Source organism: Eucyclogobius newberryi, unplaced genomic scaffold, assembly GCF_026437365.1.
Source record: "Eucyclogobius newberryi isolate DKJ021-1_F unplaced genomic scaffold, fEucNew1.0.hap1 SCAF_8, whole genome shotgun sequence".
NCBI lineage: Eukaryota > Metazoa > Chordata > Actinopteri > Gobiiformes > Gobiidae > Eucyclogobius > Eucyclogobius newberryi.
The window spans coordinates 3,608,746-3,635,885 of record NW_027316500.1 but is presented as its reverse complement, the minus strand read 5'-3'; the positions used below and the strand labels follow the sequence as shown (position 1 = coordinate 3,635,885).

The 27,140-nt window shown below is 42.7% G+C and overlaps 1 protein-coding gene across 3 annotated transcripts; it reads right to left on the bottom strand.

Moving 5' to 3' along the window:
• Positions 1-1,372: 1,372 nt before the first annotated feature.
• Positions 1,373-23,955, bottom strand: usp54a (ubiquitin specific peptidase 54a). Of its 3 annotated transcripts, XM_072436301.1 has the most exons (22): positions 23,606-23,955; positions 16,483-16,575; positions 16,268-16,402; positions 16,004-16,117; positions 15,201-15,283; positions 14,173-14,275; positions 13,944-14,090; positions 13,696-13,845; positions 11,961-12,129; positions 11,170-11,361; positions 10,917-11,051; positions 9,855-10,515; positions 9,644-9,759; positions 9,402-9,566; positions 9,016-9,135; positions 8,274-8,436; positions 7,029-7,786; positions 6,860-6,957; positions 6,251-6,364; positions 4,372-4,603; positions 3,390-3,580; positions 1,373-3,278 (listed from the first exon to the last, which is right to left on the bottom strand). In XM_072436301.1, the coding sequence occupies exons 1-22, from the start codon at positions 23,810-23,812 to the stop codon at positions 2,895-2,897; spliced, it is 4,530 nt and encodes a 1,509-aa protein (XP_072292402.1). In that variant the 5' UTR covers positions 23,813-23,955; the 3' UTR covers positions 1,373-2,894. The 3 variants fall into 3 exon arrangements, with proteins under 3 accessions (XP_072292402.1, XP_072292400.1, XP_072292401.1); XM_072436299.1 differs by lacking the exons at positions 1,373-3,278; positions 4,372-4,603 and having other exon boundaries at positions 3,373-3,580; XM_072436300.1 differs by lacking the exons at positions 1,373-3,278; positions 3,390-3,580; positions 4,372-4,603; ... (1 more) ...; positions 6,860-6,957; positions 8,274-8,436 and having other exon boundaries at positions 7,472-7,786.
• Positions 23,956-27,140: the final 3,185 nt, after the last annotated feature.

The window sequence follows — 27,140 nt, the reverse complement described above, 5'->3', positions numbered from 1 at the left end:
AGTTGAAAGGAAACAAGTCGGATCACTCTTTCTGGAAGAAATCCAAATGTATCATTATCCACAAATGTTGAACCTTGTTTATCATTGAAAGGGATATGTCCCACAAACCAAAGCCATATGAATTTGCTTTTGTTCTCTCAACCTCTTTCTCTCTCTCCTTCTTTCTCCATCTCTCTTTCTCTCGTGATTTCTTTCTTTTAAAAAAAAAAGTGTAGCGTAAAACATACCTTGAGGACGTACAACTACAGAAGACGTACAACTACAGCGGTAAATGTACCTATTCAGTTGGCTGCGACTGCCATTAAAAGTAACACGACGTCACAGGCGCCGACGTGTGAATAGGCCTTATATTCACCATAAACCACAGGTTAAAGCACAAGGATTCTAGAACGTGGTGATGTCATGCAACCAAACCGTTTGTCTCTGATCTCTCTCACCATCACTTTGTTAAGACAATGTATAATGTTAAAGTTCATTCAGATGTTCCAGAGACATTTGGACTGCTCCTAGATTTTCCTCACTTTTTGACTTTTCCTGTATCCATATATTTTATTTCTGTGTTATGACTTAACCTTTAACTCCAACCAACAAACTAGTTACTCCCATCAGAATTCCATTGGCGTAGTTCTAGTAGTTTCAGAAGTCCTAGGAGGGGGGTCTGCCTTCCGTCTCCATGGAGATACTGCTTTGCGAATGTTCCACAGTATGGAATTATACATCGCTACATCACATTTATCCAATTACAGGTGTTATTGCTCATACCCATGTTGAAAAACTTGCATTCTTATTGTTAACATGCTCAGCACTCCACCGATCTGACCTGTAACTCTGCTGGTGCATCACCTGCTTGTCTGTTTGGAGATGGACAAGTTTAATAAATATGACGTAGATTGTACTCAAGTGCACCTGTGTGAGACCCTTAAGGCGTTTTGGCCCGTGGGCTTCATGGGACAGGACAGGGAAGACTCACATTTGACTAAATTTGGACCTAGTACCTGGACAGATTTAACAGACGTTTGGGGCAGGAGGGCCCACTTCTGCTTTTTCATTTCTGTTCATGTTCCTGTGCTGTTTACGTTCAGTTTCTTTTGTCTGTTTCTCTCTGGCCGTGTTCTAGGCTCTTTTTGAAAACGTTTGAATAGCTTTATTTCGACTGGTAATGGGGATTAGATCTTATCAGAGTAACAGGTCAAAACAGAAGCAGATTAAACAATGTGGTGAGTGTCGGTTGGCAGCCTTTCTTTGGTAAGTCTGTCCCAGGGCAGCTGTGGCAAAAGAAGTAGCTTACCACCACTAAGTATGGAGTGAATAATAACCAGTGTGTGACGTGTATTAGGCCTAATGCAAAAGGAAACAGTCATTACAAGCACAATTTGCTCCTTGTGTCATTGCTGCAGCTTTATTGAAAAAATACTTTAGTTTTTTGTGTTCTGCACAGCATGGAAACACTGTATACACACGAGGAGAAATCAGGTCAATAATTCAGCACAAAACCAAAATGAAGCAGAGCTCCTCTAATAGCCTGTAGAAACTGAAACCTTTTCATTTACTTTTGTGTCAATCTTCTCTTTGGTTTAACGTTAACGTAGGCTATCAGAAAATATGTTCACCTTCATTCAATAAAAGCTAGAAGTATCAGAGTTCAGACAGAGGAGCCGCTGTGGCATGTAGTGCCATTTCTACTAAAATACATGTTAGATCTAATAAAAACAGCATACAAATGTCACAAAAATAAAACATTAAAAACTCTCATGAAGCAAAAATAATGTTGATATGATCATTTGAAAAAATAACTTCTCCACATTTGAAGTGTTGAAACGTAACAAACTGAAGCCTGCTCTAAACCAAAGTGACCAATGAGATTGTCGAGATGCTCTGTTGGAGACAGAAAAAGGAGGTCCACATCTTTAATGTATAACAGTATATTCTTCACTAAAGTACACTGCTAAAAGTTTCATGTTGTGCAGAGCATCAGTGTTTCCTGCAGGCTCGAGTCTAATAGTCGAACAGAGAACGCTCCCTTTCAAGGGGAGAAGTGTAGTAACTAGCAACAAGCCAAAGGAAATCTACCTGCAACACTTGCAGTGCAGTACAACTGAACACACTAACTGCAGTTCTGTCACTGCACTAAAGGATCTGCATATATAAATATACTCCTTACAGCACATTTACAAGGCTAAATAACATGCTAAATATTAGCTGTTCAAGTTTTAGTTATGTTGAAAAAGGACACGGCAGCACACTATGTACATAAAGTTAAAGTAGGTCGATAATATAGAATTACACTCATGTTAGATGCTTACTGCACAAAGCTACAAAAATAAACTAATCGATTATTATTGGTCTTAAACAGTGTAAATAACAACAGATACTGCACCAAGAGCAGTCTTCACCCATAATGACTCATAAAAAGGTTATATCATGTATATGAATTAGAAAAGGCTTATGTAGCTCAACATGGGACAAAAGCATATTTAAGGCACCCTATGCATTACATTCAGACTCCTAATGAAGACCAAATCAAAATGTACAATGAACAATCCCCTTCATTGTAACTAGATATATTTACTTCTATTTTGAGTGGCATATGCTACTAAAACATTCAAAGTGATTTTTCTTTAAAAATACCATTTCTGTTTTGCAACTCAACATTGTGACTTTTGATACATTAGCCCAAGCCAAAGTAAGAATTAAAACTCAACAATAAGAGTTTTAGAGTGTCTCTTAGTCTCAAAGTGAAATAAACGGTGTGTGCTTTTATCAGTCTCAGTTTCAGAAAGTATACAGACTTAAGGTAGTTCCTTCATGTTATACAGTAGTACGCTGAAGCTTTGTGTTGGCACATTTTACAAAGGAAGCAAATGTGAGTGTTGCAGTATGGCGTGTGTGTGTGTTCAGCTGTTGGGGCGAAAGCGAGTCATGTACGCCCCACAGGAGGAGCAGAAGGGCCTCATGGGCTCTGCAGGCAGGTGGCGGCACAGAGAGCACAGCTGCACACTCCTGTGCAGCGGCAGGTCAGTCCTGTGCAGAGGCTGATGAAGACGAGGGGGCAGGGCATGGCGCACATCACGGCGCCAGTCGTTGTCAGGGGGCACGTCCATGCGCCGGGGCTGGGGTGGGCCCTCTCCCGAGCCCCTGGAGCTTTGGGTGGAGAGAGCACTTCCATTCACTTGGCCGTTAAACGATGTCTGTCTGTAGTGAGAGCTGTGTGAGCGCTGAGGATGGGACAGGGTGGCATACAGGCCCTGTGCACCCACAGTGGCGGTGGCATACAGGCCCTGTGCACCCACAGTGGCGGTGGCATACAGGCCCTGTGCACCCACAGAGGGGTTGGCATACAGGCCCTGTGCACCCACAGTGGAGGTGGCATACAGGCCCTGTGCACCCACAGAGGGGGGACCAGTGCTAGAGCCACCCCGGGGCCTGCAGAGGGACTGAGTGGGGGATGGAGGAGGTCTTCGCGGGGCCCGGGGCAGTGTGCCGTAGTTTAACGCGCTGCTGTGAAAGCCTTCACCTGGGACAGTCTGGTACCGGTCAGGCACAGCCAAAAACGGTTTCTGCGGCAGAGGCGCTCCAGCTCCTGAAGAAAAACAAAATATTTATTCAACAAGACCTGGATAGTAGCAGATGGCCACTCTGGTCATTGCTGAACTTAGAGGGGACATATGATGCAAAATCAACTTCATAAGTTTACGCATTGTATTTTCATTGGTTCCTTCCTGCATGTTTGAGTTAATCCTGTTTTGTCCTATGACTGTGGCTCCGGTGCTCAGGAAAGTCCTGTTTTCTCCTATCACCTATCCCCGCCCACATCCCTGTAATTAGTTGTGATGATTTGAAAACTTAAGGTCTATATGACAGGTTAGACTACACATTTCAGCCAGTTCATTGTAAATTATTTTGTCACATATTGATGACGTCACAGAAAGAACTCGGCACTACTTCCTGCGATATAAAGTTAAAGTTTTCAAACTTCCTTCACAAACAACAAGCAACTTCACGAGAGTAAAACTGTCAGGAGAACCTTCATATGGACTTTAAGACTTTGAGAGATACACTTTGTGTTCTAAAATACCATGTAGCCCCTTGGTTCGAGCAGTTTACAATGAACACAAGGTAAATTGGTGATCTAACTATGTTATAGATCAATACATCTTTTAAAAAGGCCAAAATGACGACACATGCTAAAATATGTATGATTTTTGGTCAATTATTTCCCAGAATACATTTGCATTTAACCCAAACATTGCGGACTCATTCATTACACGTTGGGCAATGACATTTGCATAACCACACGACACATGAATGACGCTTGTAACAAAGAGCACCACCTGGACATGATCCCGGAGGTGGTGATGGAGGGTGTGTTACCTGAGGCGTGGGTCCGTGGTGGCTGCGTGTGGGGGTGCAGTGGAGGAGGTGCAGGGGTGCATGGGCCGTACTGGTGCTGGTGGAGGTGGGGGGGCAGGTGGAGGGAGTGGTCTGCAGTGAAGGGGGTGGAGGAGGGAGGAGGGGCGTGGATAACAGAGGAGGAGCTGGGCCGACGAGGCAGTGTGGAGGCGGACCTGATCTGTCTCAGGGGGGGGTTGGAAATGGGGGGGTCCTTTTGGGTGAGGGGCGGAGACAAAACCAACAGAAACAAATAAAGAGTGATGAATGAAATGTGTGGACATTGAAAATAATGGAAATCAAAATCACTGACGGAATGGCACAGAAATGGTAAACAAATGCAATAATGATCCTTTTGAAAGTGTACTGTGGAACGCTTCTGGTCCATGGAAGTGCGATTGTTTGGACTGGAATGTTCCACGGTATGACATTAAGGCTCTTTCTCACCAATTCGACCTCTCCAAGGACAGCTCCTCTTTTCTCCAGTGTAAAAGCTTCTCACTCAAGTGTCAAATCTGTACCAGCGACGCAACACCTTTCCACAAGAGCAGGTGGCGCTAGTGGCTAAAGTGTGCGAAGAGGACTTTATTAAACCAAAGGCATGTGTTTGACCAAATGTCATTATAACATGAGCACATGGCATCACATAAATGGACAAGAGGGACTGATATATTACAGCTTTGGCCAAAAAACGTGTGGCGCTTACAGTAAGAAGAATGCATATTTTTGAGGTAAAAGGTAATTCTCAGCAATAGAAACATCTAATGAATTGCAAGATAGAGAAGTTTAACCTGGTACTGTGGGACATTCCAGGCAATGCAATAACATCTCCATGGATACAAGCATGTGGCCAGAAAAGTTATCCAATGCACCTATATGTACATTGAATCACTTAAACTAATGAATAATGTTCATTCATATTTACATTGTGTGGTTGATCAGACAGTTCCACTTTAAGAGATCCTGCAGTCACTATATCACACAAACGTGTTACACATAAAAAACACTAACAGTTAGGCTGTAAAAGGAGATATAAATGTTAGATTCTGTGGGGAATTCCATAACGATCTCTGACAGCAGGTTAAAGTCAGCTCCGTTTTCGTCAAACATTTATCACTTTGAAGCAGCAGAACAAAAATGGAGCTGCAGACGCTGAGCCTTCGGTGAATCCATAGGCTGAATACTTCCCATCGGTCAAATGCGCCGATATCTGAGTGTTTCTGTCAGTTGTGATCAGGCGGCCGGCGCCAGGGTTAAAAGCCTAATGGAAGAACTAAATCACTTATCAATGTTTAATGTGCTGGCCCGAGGCGTATCCAGAGGGCTGAATACATGATGGCTGAACTCGGCAGCTACACACAGCAGATGTAAGGAAACAGCCTGCTCTGCTCTGGGCTCAGGCTGTTCTAATGCTGCTGTAGACATGAAGACGGACAAAACTATACAGACATACACCCTTTTTATATGTGATATTTGCTGCAACATTGTGAAATTGTCACTGTAATTTGTCACTTTAAACAGAATTGTCTTTGTCAGTTCATTTTCACTCAACATTCAACAAAGCTATAGATTATTTTGAACCTAATACTTTGTCATTGAGGTGATCATTAATATAGTTTTCCTATCATTTGCATCCAAAGTTTAAACCCAACATGAGCTGTGAGGAAACATAGTAATACAATATTTCCTTAATTCTACATTATGTAAAAGGCAAGGTCAAGTGAATGACTAAGAACATTGCAGTGTTTGTAACAAACACAAGGGGGCGGTGTATGTTCACTTCACGAGAAGAGGAAGTTGGCCATAGTCAAATTCTATTCCAGTATTTTGAATTGAGTGATGGACTTTGTGTTTGACTTACAGAGGCGTGAGACGGGCCGTGACTTTGGGACCGGGATCCACTGACCGTCCCACTCAAACTGCGGGTGATTCTTCTCATGTTGTCAGCACTGTAGCTTTCATCCTCACCTGGAACCTGCAGAGGACAAACATTTCATTTGGAATAGTCTTTGATAGTGTAAGCACAGGCCCTCGATGGTAAAATATGAATAAGATTAACATTTATTGTGTGATTATAACATTCCATCATTATACCAAGAATATCAAAGAACGTCCAGAATTTTATGGTACATTATAAATGTAACTTTTTTGATTGAGCGTCCGCCACCGGTTTCTCTCAATGAAGTTTAATATCAAACTGTGAATTGTTCCACAGTTTGATTAAACTTAAAGAGGCTAATTTACAGCTTAGACCTGTGAAGAAGCGAGCCCGCTCACAGTAAGAATTTATGTTTGTAGCAGTGAAAACACCTAAAATGTAATAAATGTAAGAAAGAAGTATAATGTCATGTTGTGGAACACAGAAACATCTCCATGGAGACAAGCCCACACCAGAAAAGTTACATAGAGCATTTCACCTGGGCAAATAATAGATTTAGTTGGAAATGTGTCATTCTACTATGTTCCGTACCTTCTGCACAGGTGAAACGGGTGTTCTGTAAGCATATTTCTCGATCTCTGCGGTGGGTGTTTTGGAGCGTCCAGATCCTGATGGGATCCTTCTAACACCTGCAGGAGCATATGACGCATCAGTCACAGCATTAAGTGACAGAGGGGAGAGTGAAAGCATATGGCCGTACCTGTCCTGTTAGTGGTGTGCTGAGGGCCCACACTGGGAGCCCGCAGACTGGCTTGGTACAGACAGTCCAGCTCCGACAGCTCCTCCGCTGCCTCTGGCGCTCCTGCCTCGCTCTCCGTGCCGTAATACCTGTTGACGTTTTTGGCCCAGCGCTCCACGGGCAAAGTGGCTGCTCTGTAGTCGTGGCAGGGGGGCTGTGAAAAGCTCTGAGAGGGCCGCAGAGGAGCACATGAGGATGCGGGTGAAGGAAGAGAGGGGCTAACCAGTGGGTTTATCTGTGAGTCATCTGGCATGTTGAGCTGCAGACAGGACCAGTTTCTTGTTGAATTGTTGGGTGGAGCTGAAGTAGGAAATGTATGTTGTGATGGGGAATGTTCCTTTATCTGCTGCTGCATGCCGTTAGTGTATACGGGTGAAGGTGTCCTCATATGGGACGTGGACAGAGGAGCAGGAGGGGTCCTAGCCCAATGAGGAGGTGCATTCTCCTCCTCATCGTCCTGCTCCTTCTGCTCCAAGTTGTCCGCACACAGGGCAGGGAGAGAGCGGCAGTTACTGAGAGGTTTTCCAAAGTGGGAATAGGACGTTGCATGCTTCTTGTCCTCCTGTGGCGAGTCTGGTGAAGGACTAACAGTGGACACATCTTCAGGAGGAGCAAGTTGAAGACATGGAGATGGAGGTGGGTCCAGCTTATCCTGACTGAGAATTGGCTTGTCACCCTGTCCATCTGTCAGAAGTACTTGGAACGGGACAGACTTTTCACTGTAAAAGAAGAGATGAGAAATAAGATACTGAGTTTTGATTGTTCTTACAGAACCTCGTACCACCAAGACCAGAGCAGTGCAGTGACCACAATGTAATGTTAAGAGGGCGTTTTTCATTTGAGGCATTGACATGACCTGTACCACCTGTGTCAAAGGGCCCAGGCTGTGGATCCGTAGTGTACAGCCTGCAGTATGTTTGAGGCAGATGGTTAGATCACGTGTGTTGTGAGTTCATTTCCTGGGGCTAGTTGACAGCTCTTTACACCACAGACATGCAACCTCAGGATCCGTGCTCCGAGCCTCACGATAAAGACTCAAGCTCAACCATTTCAAATTAAATCAAATACTTTGTGTAAATATCCACATTCACTTAAATACTACAATTTCAACTTACATACATTTGGTTTTCTAACAGGTCAAATGGTACTACTAGACCTGAAGCACATTGGACACCCCTGGATGTTCTACTGGGACTACAGCAGTACCTGTGCATCTGGTGCTGTGGTTGGTCTGCGCTGCTGCTGCCTGCCTCTAAGTGGCGCTGCTGCAGTGTGATGCGTTGCTGCAGGCCCCGGGCTCTCCTTATGCAGCGCTGGAGCCTTGTGTGACTACTGGCTCCAGACTCAGCTGCTGCTGAATGCAGTTTGGCTGAAGCCAAGCCACAAATCCACATCAAGCAAAAAGGGGGAAAACAACCAAACAAAAAGAAAAATATATGAGGAAAATAAATCATGATGAATACATGCAAAAGTATAAAGTAAAACACGTCAAATTAACAATTAAAATCTAATAGTTGTCCATGAAATGGTTAAATTAAACTCATGCACACAAATGATACAAAACAAACATAACCACATTGACTTTCCCAAACACATTTTGTTCAGATGCAAAATAAATCAATCAATAATAAATCAATTATTATTTAGAAAATAACTGTACTAAAAATAAATACCAAAGATTTCAGAATCTGTTTTATAGATTAGAAAAAAAGCCCCCTTTCTGGTCCAGTCAAGATGAACCACAGAGCACAGAGCTGCCTGAGGGAGAGTCATGTCTGTTGTTGTAGGTTATGATGCCTTTGTTGGGTGGTGGTGTTGTGTGGCATTGTATAGTGTTGTATGGTGTTCTGTGGCGCTGTGTGGCGTTGGGTGGCGTTGGGTGGCGCTGTGTGGCGTTGTGTGGCGTGATGCTTTGCACAGTGCAGTCTGGCAGGTGGAGAATACTTACACACAGCTTCATTTACTGCAGTGAGTGCAGCTGCCACCTCTCCCGCCTGCTCCAGACAAACTGACTGGTCCAAGAGCAGTTCTGCTTCAGAGACACACCTTTCAAAACGGTCGCCTTTACCTGAGGATATACAAATGAAAAATTAAATATGATATGACATAATATGACCTTTTTAACCAAGTGGAAAGCTTTAGGAAATATTCAAAATCTTGGCAGCCAAAGATTGTATATAGATTGAACTATTTTCTCAAATGTGTGTGCATCCGTGTGTAAACTGTTTGTGAGTGCAACTGCAGGCTCAGACTATCTTTTGTGTGCGAGTCTTTCAGCTGGTGAATGCGGAACATTCCTGTTGTTCCAAAGCTCTGTGTTGTGTTGCTCCATACCCTGTATCTGCAGCTGGTCCAGGTCCAGGTACTTGCTAGGCCTGGGATTAAAGCCAAGTGCTGCCTCTTTCTCCTTTTCCTGACGCCTCTGTTGCTCTTCCTCTCTGGCTCTTCTCAATACCTCCTCCTGCAGCTCGTCCAGCTCACTCCGGCTTGTGGAGGCCACTACCCACCAGAGATACAAATATTACAGCACACAACACAAAGTGGCTACATACTGTTTATATACTGCTAAATTCTACCTGTCCTGCTAGAGATGACATCCTGCAGGAGCGCACCACTGCTCTTTGAGCGGCCGCTCTTCCATGAGGGTCCAGAGGAAGAAGTTGAGGAGGGCAGCTTTTTTGTGCTACTTTCCCTACACAACATTTTAGACAAGACATTAGTGTTAAGCCAGTTTTCACCAAACCAAATAGCTATTTTGCAGATAAATTGGCACACTCGGTTACATACCGGTCACCTGGGTTGAGGTCCAGGCTGACAGGACTGTTGCTGTTCCTCTCACTGCTCTCATATCCACTCTCCATGCGCTGGATGAGCCTAGGGGGAGGCGGAGGAGGAGGAGGAGGCAGCTCTGCACTTCCTCCTCTGTGGCTGCTGCAGTTTGGTAGTGTCCTGGACGAGCCGGGCCGACTGATTGGATGTTGTGGTTGTGCCGAGTACACGGCTTGTTCCTCAGAGACAGCAGCCCCACAGTCGTCAGACACAGAGGCCCCCAGGGGACTGTATCCCCCCTGTCTGCGACGTGTGAAGATGCTGTCTATGTTCAGGGCCTCTCTCTTGGGCTTCCATGCCGGCCGGTACCTGCCTGTCCCTCCGGAGCAGCTGGACTTGTGCTCACTGCTGATGCCGTCTGCCTCCCATTCCTGCACTTTGGTGGTGGACGCAGACGGAGCAGCTTTGCCCGTGGGCTGATGATTGTGGGGGGAAGAGTGTGTTTCAGCTGAAAGGGCAGCAGCAGGTAAAGAAGACGAGGATGACGCAGAGAGGGAGCGGCTGTGGATGATGTTGCTCATGGTTTCTTTAAAGTCTCTTAGGCGGCTGGTGGAGGATGAGATTGATGAGGTGGGCTTCAGCCGATGGCGAGGGGCTTGCTGCTCTTTCAATGTCTCTCCTAGAAGACAAGCGCAATGATGAGCGTAAAAACCTGACACAAAGATAATTTGACCAAATAATGCATGAGATGCACAAGAACAAAAACATCAGATATGAATGAACCGAGATACAGACAAACTATTTTTTTAAATATCGGGTTAATATTCAGAGCTTTACAATGCCCATGTTTACTTATTTAGTTTGACCTTTAGTTAACCAGGCATGTCCCATTGTCCAGCAGCTTCTCAACAGAAGTGTGTGGGGATGGCCATCATACAGATGAATGGGAATAAATACACATGAACACATTTTGAATGGGGTCTGAATGGTGAAACCTGACATAAAAATGAACATTAAAGATTTGTTCGACATGTTCATTTTTGTCTACAAAGCTACCCCGAGTGCCCCAGCACTGCCTACCCTCACTGTGGTAACCGGCCAAAGAAGCTTCGTGGTCAGCTTTAGATCGCCATGGGCGGCTAGAGCCCCGCCTCTTTTCCCCGGCCCCTCCTCCCTTCTTCAGAGAATGCTGGTGCTCACCGTCCGTCTCGTGGCCTTGGCAACAACAAGTAATGTAACATATGTTTACACCAAGATGCAACACAATGACACACAACTCATGACATGAGATGATACACTATGAACTCCATTTCTTTGAATGTCTTTCAACTACCTATGGTATCCAAACTTCCGAACGAGGTGCGCAGAGCCCCGTCGGAGCGCTCAGTACAGATGACTGTTCCCTGGGAGTCAGAGGAGTAGTGACTGGCCAGGGACTCATGGTGTGAGTGGGAGGGCTGTCGATACGTGTAGCTCTCAGTGGATGAGTCTGTGCGAGTGTCACTGGAGATGGATGGTTCTCGCCCTGGTCAGAAGGGGAAAACATCTCACTAAATCACTGCATTTCATTCTTTACTTGAAATCACTTTAGAAAAGTATGTTGACTGGTCTGGTATGATGCATGAGACTGTTAGTAAGAGTTAATGCAGAATTTAGTCAGAAGATGAAATTGTTGTTGGAGTATTTTTTTTTTCATGCAGCATTAGTCCATCAATGCATTCCGGCTGCAACTGAGTGAAATATAAGCAAGGAGTTGGATCTCTTCTTGCATATAACTGCACTGACATTGGTAGATGTTTTTTTTGTTGCCCTCAGAGGCAAATGTTGTGATTTTGGGCGTTACAAAAATAAATTGAATTGAATTAATTTATACTTATATTCATGTTTACATAAACTCAAGATTTAATGTCTGATGCACAATTGCAAACAACATATATTTCACTTGTGTCGCATGCTGGCACAACCACAGCCACAACCACAGTACTACATCTAGCTGTGCTGAGTGAAGCCAGGCTTGTCAGTCATAGTACTAGAACTACGACAAAACAAGCACTAGTTCAGGTTTAGTTACCTGTGCGCGGGCTGTTGTGCTACTACTATGGCTCCTAGCTGTGTTGTAGTTACCCGAGTCTTCACTGTCGTAACAAGACTTGTTGAAGGAATGCAGATCGTGGCGTGAGGGGACGTCCTGGGCAGACACTGGAGTCCCCCGGGGGTCGGCGTAAAGCAGGAGGAGAGGCTGATAGTGGCCTTTAATACAACGCGACACCACGTCCTTCCACTTCGGGCCAATCTACGACAAAACAAATATCTCCAGTAAAGTTATAGTATAAGAAAAGAAAAATGAGTACAAATACTTCAAGACCCTGATGTTTCCAATAGGGATGCAACAAACAATTATTGTAATAAGTAATTTTGATACAATAAATATTGTCTTTGGACTGTACAATCTCAAACACATTAAAAACAACAAAGAACAATTAAGATGATCAAAATATGACAAGTCACAATTAATCAATTCAGATCCAGTATTGTTCCTGCCTCACCACTGTCCCGCCAAAAGTTGTTATTCCAACCCTTCCTCCATTTTATGTTGCCTTTGACATTCAGTTCAAAGGCAACAGAAGCGCTCCCAAAAATCCGCAACACTTCCCTGAGGACCTGCCGCCTAACCCGTATATGCGCCTTGTGTTAAATGCATGTTTCAGAGAGGACAGAATGAGTGTGCAGTGTGAGCAAAAGTGTTGAAGCCACGCCCTCGGTTCCAGCTGGACGGATGAACAATGGAGGGATATCCTTGTTTTGACAAGCGCCCCGACCCACAGCCACGGATCTCTCATTGGAGCGCAGTTATGAGATGACAGCACTGACAGGGAAAATGCCCTGCACTAAAGCACAAGTGGAGAGGAAGGACAGAGAGGGAGGACTGTAGGCGCCGTGAACTCATTTCCTTTATACGCTTGTCGGTTTGGTCTTTTTTAGACACAATACTGGTGAGAAAAGAATGCTGACATTGTTGTTATTATTGGGAAAACCATTGAACAACAGTGACTCTGATGGGATTTTCCTATGACAGATCCTGATGTGAATGTTGAATATTTATTGCATTATCCTGAGGGGCATCAGTTGTTCATGGAAACTCCCTCCTAGTTTAATCAAAAGATGTCTAGGGGTTAAATCCTAAAACATCATGATAGTGTAATAGAGCTCAGGAATGTGTCATGAGAGTGCAAGAAATTCTGAGAAAACAGGTCAAGTATGATTGTAAACCAATGGGGATTTAAAAATACAAACTACTTCAGCTAGAACTAGTTTCTTTTCCTTTACTTTCATGTATTTTAAAATATAGTTTAGGCTCTATGGATGTGGCTAGTACTGACCTACATTGTAGTATGTTCCTGCACTACTGAATGTGTAATTTCTTTGAATTTATTGTAGCTTTCACACCCAATATCACTTGGATTTAAACACATATCAAGCATGATGCATAATTGTTATTGGCCTTTAAACGTCCTATTGAGTATCTTTGCTTTGGCTATCTACTGGATGCAGAGGGAATTACCATGGGGCATGCTTATGTAAGCACACAGTTGTAATCAATGCAATTTGACAGCAGAAATGCTCAGAAAGAACAGCATACAAGATCTTCAGCACTGTTTTTATGGCACTAACTTTGAAGTCACAAAACTGGGAAATTTGAAGCAGTGTTTTTTGAGGCTCAGAGGAAGAGGAATGCAACTCCAGGCATGTTTTTGACGAAAGAACAATGTTATATTTATCAAAACTTTCAAATGTGCATTTAGATGAAACAAATACTTTTATTTTTTTTCTCCTGTAGAATTATGTTCAAAACAAATACCTCTTTAACGTGTGCATCATCAAAGTACATCCATCTTCGAATCTTTGTCTGGAAGAAGAACGTGGAGTAGTGCTTCCCGTAGTAACAAACCATTCCCACCAGGTAGAGCTCCGACTGCCGAGCCTTCTCTTCTGTCACTCTGTAAAACAACTGAAAGACAAAGTGCTCTGTCACTGCACTGCTGATAGGACAACACGCTTTCAATATTTAGTCTAGGACTCCATGTAAAAACAGTCGGCCGTCCTTACGTTTCCCAGGCGTAAACATGTTCCTAGGGAGTGAATCACATCCTCGGCCAGGTCTGAGTGGTCCGAGTCCCAAACCAGGCCGATGGTGATGATCTCTGGGCTGTTGAGTAGGACCCGGGCCATGCGGAGCTGCTGTCCACACTGACTCTGAGGGGGGAAAAGGGCAGTTTGAAATACACTGATATAACATAAGGGGGGAAACTATAGTGAAGACAAACATGAATCTTACAGGACAGCTGCGGAGGTCGCCCATGCTGGCATTTCGCAGCAGTTCTCCAAACATACTAGGAGTGGCTTTCTCCCTGGTCTCCAACATCTTCACTGCTTGGTTACTAAGAAAGGGGAGAAACAGTTAAGATTTTGAAGATTGCTTTGGGCGATTTGGAAATCAAACAATATCTTAGTAAAAATGATTTCAGTAAATAGTCAATTAGGCCGTAGTTATTTTATTACTTGGTTTACGGATTTTTAAATGAAATATATTGAACAGGCAGACGAAATATAAATATAATTTCAATTTCAAAAGATGTTTTCTTCCGGGTTTGCCCAAAACGGACCACGGGAGGAGAGGGGGGGTAGACGCGGCACGCAGGAGCATGTAACAGTAGATTTAGCGTGTTTTACACTCAGAACTCACACTTCTAGGTGTTCAGCCTTAGTCACGGCAAAACGCGCTGGAGAAAATGTGGTAAACGGGTTTAAAATGTGTATTTGCGATATAAAGGCGGAGGAAACGGACGCGCGCTCTCACCGGACCGCGCAGGGACAGAGCTGCTCCGCCACGCTTCACGCGCTCTTATCTTTTGACTAAATACCGCTTTTTATATTTCATTTAATGCTATTTTGTGTTGTCGGCGGTACTTCATAAATTCTTTTTTGATAATACTCAATTTTATTTATATTGTATAAATCAATAATCTAAGTGCGGCGGATCCATAAACCAAGTAATAAAATAACTACGGCCTTAGTCAATGATTATTTTTTTGATTTATCAAAGACCAGTGAGCTTGTAGCCTACACACAAAAAATGCCAATGTAATTTAGCCATTACACTATCATTTGGAGCAGATGGACTGCTCACGTGTGTCTCCACTTTGATATAGTTAAAAAAAATGAATCGCCTGTGTCATTGAGTGCATTAGGCATGTTGCCCTGAGTTACAGGTATCCAGGCAACGTTGGAAGTGGTGATGAGGTGTTGTGCTGTCCTGAAGTTACCTTAGGAAAAACCACACGCAGGAAAAGCTCCAGGACTTACCAGAGAGAAGTGGTGGAGATGTAATGGACCATTTGAATAAAGGGGAGCGGGTCTGAAGAGGCTCCACAGCTGCTGCACACACACTGAACACACACACAACAACACAAAAGTACGGTAAGTGTAAAGAACGCCAAAAAGGCTTTTATTATCTGAACAAGTAGTGTCTCCTAGTGATCGTTGATAAAGACCCTTTAAAATCCTTTGGCATAAAAATGTGTGGAGAATGGAGGCCACTGGAAGCAAACTAAAGCAAAGTATTTATCAACACACTTTCAATATTTTAGTGAGATCAGATCGATCAACAATATGAATTTCAGGGGTAGAAATGTTAGGAAATTTGCGTCTCTGTTACAAATGATGTAAAAAATTAAATCTTCATAAAAAGTATAATTTATTGGAAACAAAAACATAAAAATCTAAATGTTTCCTTTGTCAAAAAGCCAGAACCATAATAATCATAATCTCTTATTGCATAAACAAATCATGTAAAACACAACTGTAAACGTGTTTAACCCAGGCTCTGATATCAAAGATTTAATTTTCATGTTTTGTGATATTCTGTGGTTTAATTAAATTACCAATCGAATAAGTTTCTGTTTGCACACGTTTAAGGGGTCTATAAGAAGTGCTGAAATTAAACTGATGCAGCTTTTTTATTGTTTTATTGTTAATAATAGCTATCCCCTGTCCAGGGTGTGCCCCGCCTTAAGCCCAAAGTCACTGGTATAGGCTCCAGTCATCCACAGCCCCTAAAGGCCACAAGCAGTAGAAAAGGAATGAGTGATACTATTTACTTCAGTCACCTGCTCAAAGAGTGTCATGGCAAACTTCTGATGGGGAATGCAGTGTCTGGCTGTGCAGATGTCTTCCTTACTCTCGTCAGCGATGTGGAAGTGTATTCTCATCAAAATATTTTCCTAAAGACAAAAGGAAAGCCATATTTTTGGTAATGAATTCATAGAGGACGACAGGCATTTACATGCCAATTCCCCTCCAAACTAAATCCTAAAAACACACACAAAATGAGAGGGATAAAAACATAACTCCACATTATTTGCAAGTCTTACAAAGCATTCTGCTGCGTCGTCCATGATTCCGAGCTGAAACCTTTGCTCATCTTGAAAAGTTTTGGCAAGCGCACTTCTAAGGGCATCGGATGGCAATACTTTCTCACTGCTGTACTGGAACTGAGCAAAGATACTCTGGGGAGAAGCAAGACAAAAGTACAGTTGAACAAAGGAGGGAGGTTTGGAAATATCCAGCTTTAGAGGTGAGGATTTACCTTCAGAGCACAGAAGATGCAGGAGTCTTCCATGCATTTATGAGTTGATAATTGGCGAAAACTGCGGCGGAAAATGTCCAAGTGCCAGAGAACCTGAAAGCAACACAGAACAGAGAATAATATCCCTTTTTTCAAATTCATTTGTTAGGTTATGTGGTTCATTGTTAATTTTGTCAACTAAAATGTCATTACAGATTTAGCGGACTACATTTGTTTGTTTTTGACCTGCAGGATGTACCAGACAGGAGATTCATCATATAAAATGAAGTGAAAGGGGGATAGAAACAAGGCCAGGAGCCTGCAATGTCAAAGAGGCTACAACCACATTTGTGAAGTGCACTAAACCGACACAAACAGGCTGCACAATATTTGACCCAGTATTTGCTAAAAGTAACCAGGCAACACAATATTTGACACGAGTCCAATGTGTTGTGTTCACGTTCTAGATTTTGATTATTCATAATTCTATTGAAGATTTACAGCTTTTTGTTTTTAAATCCAAAACTTACAATATTAGTTTGGAATTGGCTCCTCAACCTTGTCATAATAATCATATGATTTCAATGCCGCATTTATGTAATCGTTGAAACTCAAAATATCCAACTGGGAAAAACTTGAACACCCCTGAGGTCAGAATTTCACCTCAGCAGCAGAAGCGTACTCAGAGTTTATGTCACAGTGACACAAACCAAGGGGGATTTTGTTTTATTAAACACAGAGTTCTACGTTGCAAACACACACAAGAAGGATTTTTTCATATCTTTCCAAAGAATCAGCAAAGACAAGCAAGTGAAAGCTATACATCTGTATGTTATTCTCACTGTAGCACGTGTTTTCGGGAGCCGTTCTAATTAACAGTCGAACACCCGAATTTTTGGAAGTCGGGTGATAACGTAGATATCTCAGCATTTCCGAGAACACATGAATGTCCTTTTAACTGACAATCACGTCTCTGGAGCTTAATAATGGCACCACTTTCTGAAGCTAATGATTTCCCTCTTGTTTATGCATTTATATTGACAGAGAATATGGAGGAATATGCTGAAGAACCTTGAACTATAAGAACTCAAGAGTGTTATGATGTGACATGAACAGAAGCTATTTATGAGGCTGTGTTCCTGTTTGCAGCACGTGTGACAGAGAGTCATAGTGAGTGTGAAGTGTGCACCACGGGAACAGACAGGGGAACAGACAGGGGAACAGAGAGGTGAACGCATGTGTCACCGGCAGAAGATGACACGACAGACGCTGTAATATGCCAACAGGCAAACGTGGAAAACAACATGAGTCACTGTAGGCAGGTTGTGTTGAGGTCCTAAGACTCTGAAGTGAAGATGAGAATTGGAAGGCAGAATTTAAGCTGCACAGTTTTAGATTTTTAGATTTATTCTGCAGCACAAGTAGAATCTGTTCTTCATGGCAAATGTCTTGATTTTTGGAGCATGATCTATGGTTGATATTAGTTTTTAATGGCCTGTCCACATGAAACAAACATCATCACTCATTTATGTTATAGACGGACCAATGTATCGCTTGGACTATATCGGGCTGTTATTTACACTTTTTGACATATCGGTTATCAGCCTTGAATCTCCAGCACGGGTCGATATTCTGTATGGGCCAACCAACTGCTTAAAGAAAAGACACAAAGACGAATACATTACTCCATTAGAGGTTAGTAGTAAGACAGGGTGGTATCACAGTATGCATCGCACCATACAGGCAGTCATTGAGTTTGTACCATTTTAAAATAATTGTGAAAATTGTCTCTACAATTTGACCTAAGAACATCGGCGGTGCTTATTGGGCATCTGCAGTTCTGGTTCTAAAATATTAGTACCGAAATCACCCATCATAAACTCTATTTATAGGCAAAATCAAAAACAATGACGGTCAATGCTCATGTATCGACTGTTTGAATACATCTGAAAACGTTGAAGTGGGCTGCTTCCAAGTGTCCCTGGAGGGTCTACGCAGCCCCCTCCCAGGACCTGACAAACCAGAATGGCATAATGAATCAGTAAATGTTTTTTCTGTTAAAGTACATCACAACCTCTCACATAAGCCTTGTTTTGATCCTCGTCTAGTGTGTCAGCTCTCCTGCAGTGCCACAAAAATGCATTCACAGAGGAATGTCTTCATCTGTGCGGTTCTGGGGGATTTGCACAGTGCTTTTGGTCAGAATGCGTCTGTAGCGGACGCACCCCCCCGAGTGAATCTGCTCCATCTTTGGACTGTGCGAAACTGAGTCGTCAGCACTTTGGGCCTGTTTGTGCTCTCCACCCCGTCCCTCCCACTGGCGCCAATATGTCACAGTCAGGTGAGAGTTCCGTGTACCCAGAGTGTTTTCACATAAAGAGAATAAACATAGTTTTAAAGATTGTGTGAAATACTATTAAAGTACGAGGCGTTTTGTCACTTAACAAAGAATGCAAGGTATATTACTGAGATGAGTTACAAGTTTGGGATAAACAAAAGGGTACCCCGAGTTTTGATGCTAAATATCAAGAGTCTGTCACTCTTTTCATTCCCATCCGTGCTGTGATCTATCAAATATAACCTAGAGTTATATTTATATGACTGATTCTGGTCCCGCTCTTAAGTACTTGGACACTTTTAATTGTACATAAAATATACTTATGGCCGATCGCGGAATTTCAAACTTCATTTTGTAAATTGCAAAGTTTGTGGTGCTGTGAGTTGTGGCTAAAGTTAGAGTAAACAAGAAACTACTTCCTGTTAATTGTTAACTTGTTCTGTATTTATATCACTTCTCTGCGCCTCAACCCCATATTTGACTTCTCTTTATGTAATGGTTTGGCTGATGTTGGATGCTGTATGCACTGGAAATATAATATTTAGGGTCTTGAAGCAAGTGCCATGTGTTGATAAACAGGAAACAGCTGTTGCTAACAGTTTGCTAGCTTTGTTTTGCTAAGTCTGCAGGCTCATAATACGTAAATCATAAAGTCAGCCATTGGTGATGAATTATTTACCATTTCTATCTGCTTTTTGATATCTTAATTTGGCCTGAGTCTGTGCCAATCTTGAGTCTTATCCAATCATCTCGCTCTGGTGTGTAGCTCCGCCTTAGCTGAAGCATTCAAGGAGCTCAAACAATCCAGACCTATTTGGAAGCAAGTACCTCGCACAGTCCACTCCGGACCCCTTAAATGGGATGGTACGGTTCACAGTGGAGACAATTTCAGACGTCATCAATCCGTTCAAAGCAAACTAGTTTGAATCACTATGTGATTCAAATAACTAGCATTTTGTTGAATGTGAATCCCAAGAAAACACTCTTTAGACTTGACTCTTTAGACTTGACTCTTTAGACTTGACTCTTTAGACTTGACTCTTTAGACTTGACTCTTTAGACTTGACTCTTTAGACTTGACTCTTTAGACTTGACTCTTTAGACTTGACTCTTTAGACTTCGAGGCCCTGAAACAAGTTCTTCGTTATTGGTTCAAAACCAGGCATAGGTCCTTTAATCCGTTTCCGTGGCAATAGTACCGGTAGTTTAAATGGTGTGCGTTTCTGATCTCGTAAAAAGAAATGGCAGCCTAACCATCCGGCCTAGTGTTATTTCATGCTCTATATCTAAACGTACATTCAATTCCAATCACAAGGAATATTTCTATTTTTCTAAACATTGTAGTAAAAACACAAACAATCCAGGTACTGAAGCTGCCGAATACCTACAAGAGCCCCTGAAAAGAAGTGGGATTTGGAACGAAAGCAAACGCAGCCCTAGAAAAACACCATGGCCAAAAATCCTCCAGATGTGGGCTTTCTGTGACAGTTCATAGAGATGAATGTAGATGATAAACGGAGGAGGATGTGATAGAGAGATGAAGGCCTCAGCTGCTTGTTACTGAAATGTTCTTCCTCTTCACTTTTTCTCTGTCACATTGGAGAGCGGTTCTGTTCAACTGCTGCAAGCTTCTGATGAGTGCTGCCAGGCCTGGACTCTTCCACGTCAGTCTACACTTTCGAAAATACTATTTGTTTTCAACAAATGTATAAAAAATGACAGAATTGTTATGATTTATGATTATTATGACGTTCATGCCTGAAGCTTTTAGTTTTGTTAACAGAGCACAGCCAAATAGTGTGGAATGCAGCCATGGATCAGGCACTGTTGTTTTGTGATAGGGCGACAGCATGATTCAAACTACAGTCGTTGTCCTTTTGATTAGTCGACAAATGATTTAATTTAGGCCCGCAGAGCAGTTTAACGCAAGATGATTGGACAAGAAAGAACAAAAGAGAATGCAGCCGACTCCAGTGAAAATAAAAAGTCAAAGACAGATAGCACCAGATCAGGTCAGCGTTTAGTGAGACTGAACTTTCTGTTTCTAACTTTATTTGTTGAGCCAACAGACTTAACAAAACAAGTTCATGTTAACATCAGTCATTTCCTGTTTAAGGCACGGCACTCGTGCAGTAGCTCACGACAAGACCCAAAATATAATATTTCCAGTGCATAATGAATCTATCACTATCCAAATCCAGTACCTTACATAAATAAATGTGGCGTAGAAAATTAATTAATTAATACAAAAAGGCGGCTGTGTCTAGTTAACTCAGATCTGCCTTATGAAGAAGAAAACATTGCTTCTGTTTGGGTGACATCAGCAGTTCACGTAGCAGACCCTTTATATCACTCAAATGGACTTGGACATTGGACACGGAGCACCCACTTGTCGCTTCAGGCACCAGGGTCCCGTGTGTTTCTCACTCTCTCTCTGCTCAGCACTGCAGCTGATCAGTCTCTAATGCTGCCTGATTGTGGCAAATGTGCACAGGTCGGGCTGTACCCTGCCCCCGAAATAATGTTTTAATTCCTTGTGTGTAAAGTGGGAAAATCAAGAGAACACACAGAGCGAGAAAAAGTCTGTGGCATTGAGGTAGGGCAACGCAACAGAGGAGCAACGAGGGAAAATGCTCAAATTGTGACTAGTTTGAGTAACGGTATGTAAAGGTGCATGAGCGCGGACCGTGTGTTGCAGACATGGCACGTAAGTCTGTATCCTCACAAAAAACCTGTGCTCCTTACGGATTAGTCACTGACTCTTAAATTGATAAAAACAAAGACAAAGCAGTCCGATCCCACTGTGTCATTTGGTAAAATAAATACAAAAATAAATAATAAATAAGTACCCGATTTTAGCAGTTTTTTCAGTTTAAATAATTACTGGCTTTGAATTGATGTATTAATTTGGTGGGGACAGTGGATGTTAATGAACATACATGAAATACATGCTGTAAACACGCCGGATTGTAGCCATGGGCTCATTTTCATCCGCATTCACTCACAGCACACACTCGTTAATACACCAGCACACTATTGTACATGTTTATAGTAGTATTATAGTGGTAGGGAAACTGTAGCACTCGGAGGAAACCTACAGACACAGGGAGGACATGCAAACTCCACACAGAAAGTCCCAGCGCCACCTGGGAATGGATCCCCGCTTCTTGCTGTGAAGCGAGAGCACTAACCGCTGCACTACTGTGTCACCTGTGGGGGTCCTGGGTCAGCTGTATAGTTTAGGGGGTCGTGGCCTCAAATGTTTTGGAACCCGCGACATAGATCATGGTTGAATATATGTATGATCTGGTATTGCAGTGCAGTTGGTGGTGATGATGAAATACCCTTGGTGTGCGCAGAGTGGCATCACTGTGTGTGGTTGGAAGCCTTTAATGAGTGTTTGTGTCTTTGCCTCTCTGTCATTTGAACCCCTCCCACCCGGAGTTAAGAGTCAGACGGCCTTAATGACTGCTCCCACCTCTGTTGCAGCAGCAGCGTGGCCGTAGTGTCAGACGTTAACACCAGGCTCTGTACAAAGCTGTTGTGATTACAGGCCTCAGTGGCACAAGGTGGAGTCGTCTGACCGTCTGGCTCACTGTGGCAGAGCTGCATGTGTACAAGGCTTACTGCTGATTGGGCTTCATGCAGTGATTGATTCATAGATATGATTTTCTATGCAAGATAAAATAAATGAGTAGTGAAATTCTTGAAACTAAAGTTGACCCATGAATGACATCATGCTTGAATAGGAGAATGCTGTCCTCCCAGAACTTGAAAAATGCAAAATCAGAGCTGCTTTCCTGTAGATCAGAGCCAGTAATTGCAGTCAGAGAATGCAACAGATAATGCAAGTCATAAACATCTACTTGACGGTAACTCTCTGAATCAACTTTTACTTCAGACTGTGGGGGGTGGGGGCCATTAGTTTTTTCTTAACAGACTAACGGTAATGGTACTTTATGTTACAATGTTGTCTTGTACTGATAAAGTTCCAAGATCAGAGCCAAAAAGCCACATCTTATCTGTCTGTGATAGTTTTTAGTATCAATACTCAAATGTGAATCTAGTTTATACTTGTTTAAGTATTGATTAATATCTGATTTTGGACACTTTTGACAACTCTAGTTTGGTCCCAGTTTTGATATGGACTACAAAGTGCAAGTGTGAAGGCACCCTGAGATTCATTTGTAATTGGCTAAAACACACCTGGCAGCATCGCTCTATGATAAACAGGAAGTCAGCCATGTCGAATCAAAGTCGGACCGCCACGTTTTACTTTTCTTTTTCTTTTTTTTTTCTTTTTTAAATTCGTACATGTCCTAGGCTTTCTTCGAGCTCAAAACAACACCTTTTGCATCTAAAGACATCCGCAGCCGCGGCCAATGTGGTTTGGAGCCGGGTTCAGACTTTGGAGGATGAAATGTGACTAGTTCTTTGTTTTCTTTGGATTTTTTGGCCCGTAGGCTTTATTAGACAGGACAGCTTAACGTGAAATGGGGATGAGAGAAGGGAGGACATGCAGTAAATTGATTTGATCTCACAATGCCAAATATAATTGTTTTGAATATGACAAAATAAATATAACCTGTGATCATTGAGTAAAAAAAGTCCTTATTCATTTTTTCATAATGATCTAATGAGGAGTGTTTATGATCCTGTCTGTGATGAAGGATTAGATGTAGATTGATTACAGGCACTTGGTCTTTCCTAAGGATTATCTGACAATAAGTAAGAACAATAACAGAGCTCATCCTCTAATACATTTGACCTGTTAAGTAACACCTGTAATTGTACTGTGCGGCCCACCTGCAGAGCGCTGTTCAGGAAGCAGCTATTCTGGCCCGGCTCGTTGCTCAGCCCTTTGCTGGGAGCGATGGACGTCATGGTTCGTGGAGTCAAAATCTCTTGCATCCCGCCGCCACCGCTGAGTCCGGCGCCGATCCCGCCACCGCTTCCTCCACCGCTGCCCGACGCAAAATAGTTCCTCTTCCAAGACATTTTAGCGCCATCCATTTTGTCTCAGGATCAACTTACTATAGTCCGTTCAAGTGTTGTTAAAGACAGGCCCATTTCCACCCAGAGAAATGAAGATGGTGAAAAATTATAAAAAAAATTTAAAAAAAATGGATAAAAATAATAAAATCTCCTTCACGAAGCCTGGGAAGTCAAAAACATTCCAACAAAACTAGTTTCCCTTCAAATCTCGTATCAACTGCCTAAATGTTCTTGTGGTTATAATCCCAGTGTTTTCCAGTGGACTTTGCGGGCTAAATGTGAGATGACCTTTGACCTCTTCTGACAAGGTGACACGTGCTAATGAGATGTCGGTCCACCTTCACCTCAGCAGGCAGTAGGTTTCAAAGGCTGCGGCGTCAGATCTGTGGAGGACAGAGAGGATAAGAGTTATAAGAGAACAAAGAAATAACGAGCTGAAGTATAAGTCTACAGACGACGTGATGAGCTGAGATGGAATTTATAACCAAATAAATACATTACATTACAATGGGCCTTTCTTGCTTACTTGATTTGATGACAAAAATTTCAGTAGTCTGCTTCACATATGGCATTTTTCAAAACCTCATTTAGGGCAAAATATAGAGTCAATGTTGATATTTTGATTACTATCATTTCACTTCACAATTGTTAAGATTAGATAGATGCAGTTTAATGAATGACTAAACAGAACCGTGATGGCGTCATATTTGATGAAGGCATCGCTCCGACAGTTAAAGTGCCACATGACATTAGGGTAATAACAGTGGAAGTGACAGCGAGACGTTCACCTGAGCCAGACCCAGGAGGAGTGTGTGTACTTGTGTACTGTAAGTGGGTGTGTGTGAGGTAAAGTGCCGGTCAGAGGGGAGGAGCTGAGGAGGATTAGCCTGATCACACTCTGTCTGTCTGTGTAGATTAGACCCTCTGTGTACACGTCTGTGGAGGCACGTCCTCATTCATCAGAACACCTTTAAAACACTTTAAGGGCAAAAAACCCCTCATGTGCTTTGTCACAAATGGGTTAAAATACATTCAAGGTGTTTGAGGAATACGATCATCCATACATAAACATTCCCCAACTTTAGAATGCCCATTTGCTTAACAAAAAAAAATCTCTATGTGGTAAACACTTCCTTAGGAGGCACATTGGGTTTAAAGGTCTGCATTAGCTGCATTAGGGTACACTTTGTTGTTATCTGCATTTGACCCATTCTCCAATGAGCTAGGCTTGACCAGGACTACCTTGGCAGGTGGATCATACTTATATCATACCTGTTGTGCATGTTCATCAATTACTGAGGACACATGGTCATTTCCATGTTAAATCTTTGTTTTTTCTATTGATATTTTATTTAGATTTTCAATGTTGTCACGGCTGGTGAAATGTCACACGTGTACAGAAATGACAAATTAACCCCTCCCATTATGCTACCCAACCCTACCAACTCCCAACCACCCCAACCCAAGATTTAATATAGTAGTGTAATTGAGGCCTTAACTATTAGCATAATTAAAATCCTGCCTATCCAGACTTTCAAGTTTTAGAGGACATTTGGGAGCAGCATCTTGCTGGACTTGATATCTGAAAGAAACATTCTGAATCACTACTGCACCCGACAGATCTCAGCTGCATAGCTAATCAATCCGAGCGTTCAGCTGGGTTTGGAGGTCTCTTTTCCTGGTGATGCGCTCTCAACTTGTTTTGGTGTAAAATGGATTATATAACAAGCCAGCAGTCTGTCGCAGAGCCCCACACACACCCACTCACAGAGTTGTAATCACCTCTAATTCTCAGAGCTGGCTTGCTGCCGGCTCCATGCTGGCGCTGCGCTCTGATGGCGCTGAGGGCACTACTGGGAGTGCTGGGAGGAGCCCAGGGGGATACGGAGGCGGAAAACATGTTGTGGCAGCGAGCAGACGGAAAGCACAGAGGCTGCTCAGCTTTCCGACCAATTTAGATGTAAACTAGTTGTTTACTTGTGACAACAGACCTCATAAGTCTGTGCTCCATAAATCTTAACAGTGCTCATGTTTGGTGCAATTTAGCATACCATATGCTCAAATAAAGCACGGAGGACTTACTAATCAGAGAATGAAGCCGAGTGCATTTTAGTGTTTATCCACATTTTTGGCACATCCATTTTTTCTCTATTAAACTCTGGAGGGACTTGACTTAGAGAAAATGTAGTTCCAAAGAAGCAGTTTGGGCACTAGAACTGAGGCTGCAGCGTGGGCTGACCTCATTGGCAGCCTATTGGGGTAAGATTTGGGCCCTAATGACTAAAAGGAGAGCACATAGATATACAGCCGCGCTTCACCAAAGTAACTCAGAGAATTTGGGAATGTGGAGCACTTCACTCACTTGATTCGCGGCGGTGAAAAGAGGAATAAGCAGCTTGTCGACTTGGCTCCTTCGAGACAAGTCTGAGAATCAAGGACAAGTGAAAGCAGTGGCAGGTAACATGCACCCTCTGACCTCTGGAACAACCCGAGTTCAGGGCCATTCTTTGAGGTGGTTTAGAGGATCCTTCTAATGAAGCTGGTATGTATGAATTACACAGTTAATAATATTATCAACTCCCCCTCTCTCTCAAGCACCTCCTTGATGTGTTTAAAATGTGCACCTGACCTTTAAACATAACTGCAGCTCTAATTCTGCGCACACAGTAGCCACAAAACTGGAATTCTTATGTTAGGCAAAAAATATGCATCACCCTGGTTCAAATCTGCGTCTAATTTTTAAAAAGCAATCTTGATTCATGAGTCACACTTTACAGCTGCGCTGCATTATTGCCATCGTAGCTCTTCCACATTTGATACAGACATTTGAGACGACCTACTGTACACCGTGTTAAGAAGAGATTTGTGTATCTTATCATTCTCATAGTTAGTCATCACAGTTGGTGATACATCTTGCCAAAATGTGCTGCATAGCTCTTATTGTAAAGTGAGTAGAGTGTTTAGTTTTGTTCCGTGATTCATGTGCCTTCAGAGAATTGAGATTGAATAAATACTTGAGGGAGCATCATTTGCCAATCATCACTTGACTTAAAGAGACGCTGGCCGGTGGCACATTCACAGGGGCTGGAGTGGTCTTGGCGACTGTCTTAGTGACTCACAAACTGAACCATAGAAGGCTGTGTGCCAAACCTTTGCCATATGCGCTCCATTCAAGCAAACAGGATATAAGCAATACCTGCTATTATGAATGAGGCTAAACAAACCAACAAGTGGAGATGAGAAGACAAGACAACGATGCTTGCATTTACTTATTTATATACTACCAATATTCAGGATAAAAGACAATTATACAAGCAAGATTTACAGTTCAATCTATGTATTTGGC

Bases quoted from the DNA above. Each gene is read 5' to 3' on its own strand.
- usp54a (XM_072436301.1), bottom strand. From the start codon at position 23,812: ATGGATGGCGCTAAAATGTCTTGGAAGAGGAACTATTTTGCGTCGGGC. The intron at 11,052-11,169 runs GTAGTTGAAAGA...GTTGTTGCCAAG, and splicing joins CGGAAGTTTGGATACCATAG to GCCACGAGACGGACGGTGAG. The intron at 10,516-10,916 runs GTAGGCAGTGCT...CTTGTCTTCTAG, and splicing joins GGCCGGTTACCACAGTGAGG to GAGAGACATTGAAAGAGCAG.